Source organism: Anopheles ziemanni, chromosome 2 (assembly GCF_943734765.1).
Source record: "Anopheles ziemanni chromosome 2, idAnoZiCoDA_A2_x.2, whole genome shotgun sequence".
Classification (NCBI taxonomy): Eukaryota; Metazoa; Arthropoda; class Insecta; order Diptera; family Culicidae; genus Anopheles; species Anopheles ziemanni.
The window spans coordinates 68,781,571-68,791,206 of NC_080705.1; the positions used below are offsets into that span (position 1 = coordinate 68,781,571).

At 41.4% G+C, this 9,636-nt stretch overlaps 1 protein-coding gene across 1 annotated transcript; it reads right to left on the reverse strand.

Moving 5' to 3' along the window:
- Positions 1-3,159: 3,159 nt before the first annotated feature.
- LOC131294182 (uncharacterized) lies at positions 3,160-8,162 on the reverse strand. The gene is made up of 4 exons (XM_058322227.1): positions 8,157-8,162; positions 6,735-6,994; positions 5,441-5,568; positions 3,160-4,758 (listed from the first exon to the last, which is right to left on the reverse strand). The coding sequence occupies exons 1-4, from the start codon at positions 8,160-8,162 to the stop codon at positions 4,505-4,507; spliced, it is 648 nt and encodes a 215-aa protein (XP_058178210.1). The 3' UTR covers positions 3,160-4,504.
- Positions 8,163-9,636: the final 1,474 nt, after the last annotated feature.

A 9,636-nucleotide genomic window follows, 5' to 3' on the forward strand; every position in this document is an offset into this window, starting at 1 on the left:
CCCTTCTCTTTGTTCTGGTTCAGATTCGTTCGATCTGTTATCGTTTATGCGATCTTGGCATATTCAGTGAAATGTAAATAAAGTAGCTGAGTCCAAGAGCTTTTTTTAACAATGGAAGCCATCCCTAGCTAGGCATTTGTTTTAGGGAGAATCAACGACACTTCAGGACAACAAAACCAATTAAAATTGCTTTCAACCTCAATGGTCTGAAAATATTTGTTTCAAATTTTGTACCGATTGCCAACAACCTTTAGGCAGACTCATTCCATTCATGTGATTCAATCAATGAGAAATGTAGTAGGAAAACAAAATAGAACAAAGAACATTTTAATGAATCGAAGACATACAGAACAAATTCTATAATCCAGCAGCTCCGGTCATGTATGTTGTGCAGGTGTTTTACTATCCTGTTACTCTTCAACTCTCAGCTATTTCTCCCGTTTCTTGTGAGTGTTCTCAAGCAATAATACGATAAGATATTCCATTTCTCGAGCACAGCGAAACGGTGTAAGGAAAGGGTTTCTAAACATCAAAATTCCAGTAAAAATCCGCTTCCAAGTGACGCTAACAAAAAAGTCAGGAAAGATTCACCTACCCATAACTCTAAACCGTAAACCGTTCGAACTAAAGCGCTCGCGGTCACGGTTACAATAACTTTCACTAATGTTTGTGATGAAAACTACTGCACACAGCAGTATAACAAGTAAACGCAGGAACAGTTTTTGCGTACGTGTAATGCACGCGTACGCGTTTATGTGTTCTTTTGTACGAGTATACCCGAGTAGGAAAAAAAGACTTAATAACATAACTGATTGTAACTTATGGGTGAAGCAGGAGAAGTGAAAAAAATCAAACGAAAGCGTTTAACGAATTCGGCCGGCAATTTAGGGAGGGAGCAGCACGTCAAAAGGTGTGTGGGTGTGGGCGTGTAAGGGACAGCGGTAAGGTACCACTATTTGCCAACAATAAAAAGTAGATGATATTAAACAATAGAGAGCAAGCAACAAGAAAAAGATAGACAAATATGAAATTACTAAATTTGTAAAGTATTCCCATGGACGAAAATAGTTTGGAGATAGGAAGAGGGTAGTTGTAACCGATTGTGGAAAGACGGAATGGGGAAAAGATTCCTTGTTTCTCAGAAAGCTCACCCTGACCCGTCTTGTGTAGAAACACTACCCTACCGCAAGCCGCTTCTCGTTTGTTACTTAAGTTTGCTTTATCAGCTCTTTAAGCGTAAGCTAGAAGAAAACGGAAAAACGCTTTAGCTTGTTGCCTTCTTATGTTAATTGTTGGAGTGGAAAGATAGCAGGAGTGGTCGTAACGTTAGATAAACGGAATGAATGTATGAGTTTTATAGCTAGAAAAGGATGCGAGGTGATGAATGTTGCTTCAATGAGATGCATTTTAGGGGTAAGTTTAACGAATGCTGCAGTTAGGTTACGAGCGTATGTATATTTCAATACCCCCCTTTCCCAACCGCTGCTAAGGTTCAGTTCCGTTACGGCATGCGAACGGCAATGGCAAGTCCAGTTCTACGAGGCAGTACAAATTTGGTTAAAAAAAGCACAGGATCAACTCTCCATCCACGGTACACAAGCACGTCGATTCACGCAAAAGAAGGTTCCCGGTGTGAAAGAAGTATAAATAAGCGATTTTCGGATGATACGGTGACCAACAACGGCGTGTCTAACGTTGGCTGGGGTCGTCAGTCGTGGAATGAGTTTGGCAGAGCCGTCCTTATCGTCCATATCGGTGTAGCGAATGTTTGTGCAATTACTAACGGCGTCCGTAGCCACCTGCTGGACAGCTTTAGAGAGTGAAAAAGCGTTTCATTTACATCACTGATAAACGTAGCCTTTTTAGTACAGAATTTATTTTGCAAAGCAAAATTTTGTTACAACCGGATCGTCCCTTGCTTGCTGTGCACCGTTTGTGGACGGGAATTCGTACGTTACCCTCAGCAGGCGGTAATGGTTTACCAGGCGGCCGTGTATATTATTTTTAAGTGGCAGATAAGTAGATTATTACACCTAGGTATTGATTAAAAGTAAGAAAGGGAAGGAGGTGAAACGAAAACAGAGAACAGATTGACAAAAAGGGAACCATTTCTTAGAAAACTGAAAACAAAATTAATAAACGGAACAGCGGACGGTCGTGTAACATATACTATTAATAAAATACTAATAGAATAACAAAAAAGTGGCGTTGATTCAATGTGTACTAAAATTTGAAGAAAGAATCAATACTTGCCTTTTAAATTTCATCGCGTGAAAACATCGCGCAATGTCTATTGCATACCGCGCATGCCTCAGTTTGATTCACGGAAGGAAATTCAAACTAACAGTTAAATATAGAATAAATCAAGATATTCCGTTATGATACTGACACTTTGATAAGATGATTGCCTCCCATTCCATTCCAAATTCCTTTCAAATCCATGCTACGATAAGGATATGTAATTTTTGACACATACAGCGCATCGTATTAAGTTTGAAAATCAGTGGCGAAAACCATAGCAAAGTGAAGTATTGCTTCTCTTTTATATTTACATATTGTTGTCGTTAAAGACTTTAAAAAGAATAGCTAAATTACTTAAATAAATAGGTTTTTTCGGGAGCGCATTAATACACAATAAAATGTAGCCTGTTTATGAGTGCGCAAAGTGTCATACACGCATTGAACTTTTTCGAACATCATTTAAAAAAAAAAAACTGTAGAAAGTTTTGTATACACATTTATTGAAACACCGTCTACACTACAATCAGTGCTGTAACGTGTCACTCCTTGCTACAGATTTGCGTACAGTAATAGCCACTGCGCTCTCCTCCAGCCCGCTCGCCGATCCTAAAGCAACACAAAACCCATACCGTTTAACTCGTGGCCGCTAAGACGGCCGAAAGCAACGCACGCTTAAAACACATCGATTATCCAAACATTAATATCTGCGTCGTCGTCGCAGTTCAGTTGAGCGACATCGGCACCCGGCATAAAATTTAAAACTGTCTGATGAGAACGACCGAGAGCAACGCTCGGATCTTCGTGTCGGTGTTTAAATGAAACGTTCCACCCTTGCCTCATTCAGCATGGACTACATCGCAAAACGTCGTACAATATTTGATAACATTCATAAATACACGTTGTGTACACGCAGCAGGGAAATTGGAATACACGCATATTTGTATTATGTGGGTGAAAGCGAAGGATTTGTTTTCCGATTCAATTTAGTTATACTGGTTAGGTTACGTTTGTTAATTTATTTTTTATCTCCCTCCGTTTCTCTTTCATTCCAAATAGTTTTATTTGGTTGTTTATTGTCTTTCACAGCAATGAGCAAATCTGCATTTGCTTGCTTCGAATTTCGAACGAAATCGAAAATTTCTTCTACTCCTACCCCATTTCGCCAATGATTGGATGAATGATGACTGATCTCCTCCTGTATGATGCCAAATGTGTGAGTGTTTTCTTTTACGAATAAGTCTTTGGAAGCGGTTGGAGTGGAAGGATTCGGGAAGCGGGAACGGGTGCTGGATATAGGACATTTTGAGGAAAACCCAGTTCTCAACTAACTAATTTTGATCGTTTTCCTCTTAATGGCAAGTAAAACCTAGCGCACCGCTGTTACGTCGCGTAAAATCGCCGCTCGCAGAAAACAGGGTTCGTAACAGGGGAATTAATCCTAAACAAATTGACACGTTGGAAGGGTAGTCAACGCCAGGTCGCTCCGAGCTTCGGTGCTCAACCGAGGGCGTTTGTATGTAATTTTTAAGGAAATATAAATGAAAACACCAACTAACGACGAGCGTGAAAAAACATCGAACTCCTACTATATCGTGTGAGTTTATCGATGGATTCGCTCGAAGTTAGGGTCGCATCTTGCAGATTTTATGTAAAAAAAAAAACAGAAGTAAAACTGCTAATTGAAAGCCTCTAACTAGACTAAGATGTACTAGAAACGGATTGCACTAGATAACTTTTATGTTGCTCAACCTTCGCTAACTTTACATCATTCGGATTGTTGGTTGTTACTCTCGTTTGGAAGCCCTTTGAGTGATCTTTGTCATTGCGTGTGGGTGTGTCGATCACATTTGGAAGTGGTCTATTCCCCTTTCAAACGTCTCGTCTAGCAGTTGAGCTGACAAAGGAACTTAGAGCGAAAAAGAAGGATCGTGTGGCGAGTGGTTCACTCTGCCTCACAGAACCTGCGATATGTTACGATAAAATTTTCTCTCATTCCGTTCATCATCTTTTTTCCCATTGTTTCTTTCTAGTTTACTACTTTTCTCTCCCTCCCTCTCGCCATGTCCTTGACCATGCGGTAAGGACTTCGATTTGTACTGCAAAGGATATTGTTGGTGTGAATTTCTATTGCACGCTCCACTGGAAGGTTGTATGTCCACCAGACAACCTGGTCCAAATCATAAACGAAACAAATGCTTTGCTCTCAGATCTGTTGCGTTTCTATATTGTGGATGTGCGGTTTGCGCCGTGGATGGCGTTCGGTTTAGAAGAACGGTGGCAAGTCGCAGTTGCACAGTGTTCCACCGTCTCCCATCTTGCAGAACACCGAACACAGCTCGTCCCAGTTGGGCGTGGTGGTCTCCACCGCCTGCATGAAACTTTCGTCACCCTTCGTTCCGTCGCAACGACTGCATCCGTTCAGCTGGATCTTCATCGCGCTGCAGAACGCCTGGCAGACGAGATTCTGATTGAACTGGACCTTCGGTTTGAAGCTTTTGCAGCTGCACTTCGATACACCTAAAGTTGTAAGTCAAGGGAAAGAGTTGAAAGAGTTGTCCATTAATCGCTATCCTATGGCTTAATTTACTGGCTTATATTCTTTTCGTTTTGTTTAAAACTTTCATCATTTTTTTTCTAATTAAATCTTTTTGTTTAATCGCTTAGTCGAGCCCTCCGTTTTTCGCAATCTTTAACGTCATAGTCCTAATCCCCCTTCTCTCTGTTCCCGATAAAGCGCACCCTGACGTTACCTCGACAAGCACGTGCTAGCAAGTTAATTAAATGATTCGTTTGCCAATTTTTGTTATCGTTTATCGGCAATGATTACTAATCGTGCGGTATTTAGAAATGATTCTTTTTGACAAATTGTTTTCCTCCTCCTGTCTGATTTACGCTAAAGTCCAATCGGAAGGTAGGATTACTTTATATCGGTTAATCCCATTGTAAGCCTTCAATGAGCCGCAATAGGCTGCTTCGGCATACGGACGACTGGCGTTCTTATCGAAATTGTTGTAAATTAACCTTTGCCCGGCCTGTTGGCGTCACTCGGTTGACCTTTCGAATTGTAGGACCATGTACGATTTTTTATGTTCGTATTTTAAGAAAATTTAAATTTACATCGCGATTTTTTCATTTTCTTTTCGTTTATCGTGTTTCGTTTCATTTCAATATTTAAAATATTGATTAATTCTTTACTTACCCAAACCATTGGCGCACAATGAAGGACACACTCCCTCTAGTGTTGCATTGTCCACCACAAGTGTGCTACTTTCGGTAGTTGTGGACCGTAGCCAGGATGCCCCGCAGCTGGGCCCGCCAAGCCCTGCACTGTGAGAAAAGGAAGAGAACAACCAAACAATTAGGACATCAATAAAAATTTCCTATCTAGAATATGAAAATCTGCCCAGGATGTTTAACTTCCCCGTCACCTGCTGGCCAAAAAGTGTTCAGTCATTGATAGATATTTTTGTTTTGTTTTATCAGCGAGTCACAGTTAATGTTGTATGTCCATCTCGCTGCGGGAAAAACACGACAACCAAACCAACCGTTTGTCTACAATCGCGAACTAATTGGCATCTTTTTTATGGTGGCTACCGGCAGTTGTAATTGCGTTCAAATCGTTATTGCTCTCCGATAGATAACAGGGCGATTGTGGATGGCCGAAAGAGAAACGACACGGTTTAACAGCAAATCAATCGTGAAACATTTCACACCGGAACGCAATGCGTAAATGTTTGTGGAAAAACGGTGTATAATCTAACAAATGATGAAACAGTTATTCGAATCAAATAAGACAAAGCAAGGATTAACATTACATATTAATTTTATCGTGTAACGATGGTCTATTATTTGTTAGACTTCCGTACCAATTTCCGTCGGGATTTCCTCTTTAACTCGATTCTACCTTTGCAAGCCTTCACCCTAATTCTGAACAACATCAAATCTATTCGTATTATCCGTAAAGCATGCGGCTTCTCAACAAAGCACTCGATTCAATTTGTCAAGCATCAGAGTCATCAATCATCTTCAGACATTCTTTGGTCGTGACACATTTCGTAGCTTCTCTCGACTCATACAATCAATTTGAATGATAATGTGTGGTAGAGCTATCTAAATTGGTTTAATTTTCCCCATATGATACACATCACAAAGCACTTGATTGTTGGATAATCACAATGGAAGCGAGGGGGACCTGTTCCAATCTAAAACGGTGGCTTTTAATGTGCGGCCTGGCGGAAAACGCCAGCGGCTCGACTTCTCCCATCGACACTAGAACTTTCTGGGTTCCGTTATCTTGTTGGGAAATCGTTTATCATTTCACGCACGCGGACACTATTTCACACTCAGCCCACTTTACGTATGTAAATCACCCCACTTTCAGCATGCACACGGGATGGTGAAGGTGGAAGGTTGGAAGAACTCCATGGACAACCCTGCCCGATACCGTCACTTGAACCGTTTCCTCCAACGCGAGCCGGAGCTCCCGTACTTACCTGCAGAGCTGTTCGCAGGCCAGCTTCCAGTTCACAACTACGCTTTTTCCGGCGTTGTCGTCCGTTTTAGCATCCTCCGGCGGAGGCAGCTTCTGGGATTTATCCTTGAATTTCGTGACACCGGACGCGGTCGGCAGGGCGGCGAGCGGGACGGTCTGATCCTGCGCCGTACCGTCCGCCAGCAGTTCGGCATGGGCATGCGTGGAAAGTGCCAGGGCGAGGATCTCCAATCCCAGGACGATGCGAACGGCTGCCAGCAACTGAAACAGATGGGGTGGGAAAATCGGGGAAAAACCAGCAGGTTAACCGAAGGCACCGTAAAAGATTGGGCGTGGATAATTTGATTCAATTAACCGGGATCCCACCCGGGCGGGTGGCCAGTGCGGGGAGTAAATAAAATAAATTTTCCCTATATACTACCGACGACACCTTCATACATTTGAAGAAGATTTTCCATGGGAAAGATCAACGATTTTTCGCCAAACATCTTTCCTTTTGCGTGGTTGTTTGTTGTTTGCGACGAAGCAAACTTTCGCTGGATTGATTTTATTTGTTCACAAGCTTTTTATTTTTGTTTTGTGGGGAAAACATTCCGTTCTGAGAAGAGGACAGCTCGTTCGTCTGCCAGCAAATGCAGCTTCATTTGCGTGGAAATGATTGTTCTCGGGCAAACGACAAGTTCATTCTTCATCATGTTTGTACTTGGTTGATTTCGATGAGAAAAAGTGGTTTGTTTGTGGTGTAGCAAACAAGATGCCAACAAAATAGAGCATGGAGACATTTTATTAGGAGTTGTGAAAAAAATGTTATGCAAAAGAGTATATTTAGGAATCACGAGGTAGTAATTTTCGAAAAAAAATGAGTCAACTGGATCACAATAGCAAAATGGAAATTTAATACTGTCAATAAATTCACTACACGCATGCAAACATAACTCTTGCATAGTATCACTCCACAAGTGCCTAGCTCGGTCAATCCTTTGGTAAACAGAACGGTCTTGTATTTCCTTCTAATCATTTGCACCATTTGTCGATGATGATTTTACCTCGGACTACTTTGATTTATTGTCCGATTTATTTGTCGCCACAATCACACCGTCGACAGGTCTTATCCTCAATTGCGACACTTAGGCCAGAAGTACTCGAGACGCAGTTTTTTTTGTACTCTACACAAGGTTACGTTAGACACCACACCGGTTTTATTACGGCATCCCAATTTCCTTTTCCGGGACAAATCGATGCTACTTTCAACTGTTCCGACTGACCGTTGTTAGGTGGTGGTTTGCTTTTGACCTTTTTCTTTGTCACACTAAAATCAATTTTGCGACGTGCGAAATATTTCACCCGTTTTTCGTTCCACTGTTCCAATCCACAGCCCAATCAAATCGTGACAAAATAGGCTGAGATAAGTTTATTAACTTACTTTCATTTTATTTTTTCAAACAGAAGATGAAACGATCAAAACGATAGTCGATTTCGTACAGCTTGCAAACCAGTGCAGCTACTTTACACAAACACTCAATTGGTCCACGGTGGATTGTGGCAAGCAAATCTTTCGCATGCAAACGATTAGTAAAGCCGATCGGCACTGCTCGAGTCGCACGCCGTGGGGCTGATTTTTGTACCGTCCCTTGTGGTGGATTAGCAGTGGCCACAATCTCCATCGGCTTATCAGGCCGATAATGGAGGTCCGGATTGCCATTATCGACCCTATCGGCTTCACGTTACGCCGATTCGAGCGCTGATAGCGCCGATAACAGAGCGGGTTCTCACCTGCACGGTTATACGGCCTGCGAATCCCATATGGCTGGAAAGGTCTACAACAGGCTGATGAGTGGTCGTCAAAACATTTGATGGAGTGTACGGAGAACACGGTACAGTCGACTAAGCTTCCTTATCGTTTCGTAGTGTGGGAGGCCGGTGGAGCTTTTCGAGCACTTACCTAGCACAATATTGCCCAGCGAGGTAAATCTGTGGCCACTGAGGCGCGCACTCTGGTCATCCAATAAAATCGAAAAGGGTAATAAAATAGAACAAATTTCCTTGTTTTTACTTTACTTTGTTTTATGTGACTAACTTTAAGCTTTACATGAAAATGGTTCCTTGCTTGGGTTAACTTTTGTTTTAAACTTCTTTGTCGTTGACGTGTATTGTTACTAAGTAAACATAACTTGAGTATTATGCTTAGAAAATAGTCGCACACACCCACTTTTTGCAATCGCGCTTATTATCGATTTTGCAACCATCACTCCCCACGCTCCACTGAAAAGACGACGTTACAACGGAATCTACGCCACTTGCGTCATTGAAAAGTGGTAAACATTAAACGCACATAATTTTTTATTTCTAAACCACTTTATCGATTTTATAGACCGTGTGGCTTGGAGGCTCTCAGCTACAAGCTTGCAGCGGTGGATCACTTACAATACCGTGGTTATCGTGCTCGTCTGAACAGAACGTTTTTTAATCCTAATCCGATCTGACATCTGGCGTGTGTTTGTTCATGACAAATTTTATAGATACAGCATGCGCACGGCAAACTTGCATTGCTTCGGAAAATGGGTTAATTTGCAGCAGGAATTTAAAGGCACGTGACGCCAATGAAAATTGAATGACGCAAGCGATGGCATTATGGGTTTGGAAGTAAATGTATTACACAATTAAGTTGAGAATTTATTTTATAGGATGCTTCATTTGTTATAGCAAAATTGAGAAAATGTACAGTTTTTGGAATTAGAACGAAAGTAAATGTGAATGAAATAACATTAAAAGTAAAATAAGAAATAGAAAATGCTATTACACTCATGAAAGGCAAATTAGCCTTATAAATGGAGAAATACAAAAAAAAATATATCTTGTAACACAATTGATAATTTAACTGGGTGTTGATAAAATGCCAAGCA

What these genes read in the sequence shown, in the direction of transcription:
- LOC131294182 (XM_058322227.1), bottom strand. An exon ending in GCCTGCGAACAGCTCTGCAG is followed by an intron (nt 5,569 to 6,734) that starts GTAAGTACGGGA and finishes CTTTTCTCACAG; the next exon opens with TGCAGGGCTTGGCGGGCCCA. An exon ending in ATTGTGCGCCAATGGTTTGG is followed by an intron (nt 4,759 to 5,440) that starts GTAAGTAAAGAA and finishes TTACAACTTTAG; the next exon opens with GTGTATCGAAGTGCAGCTGC.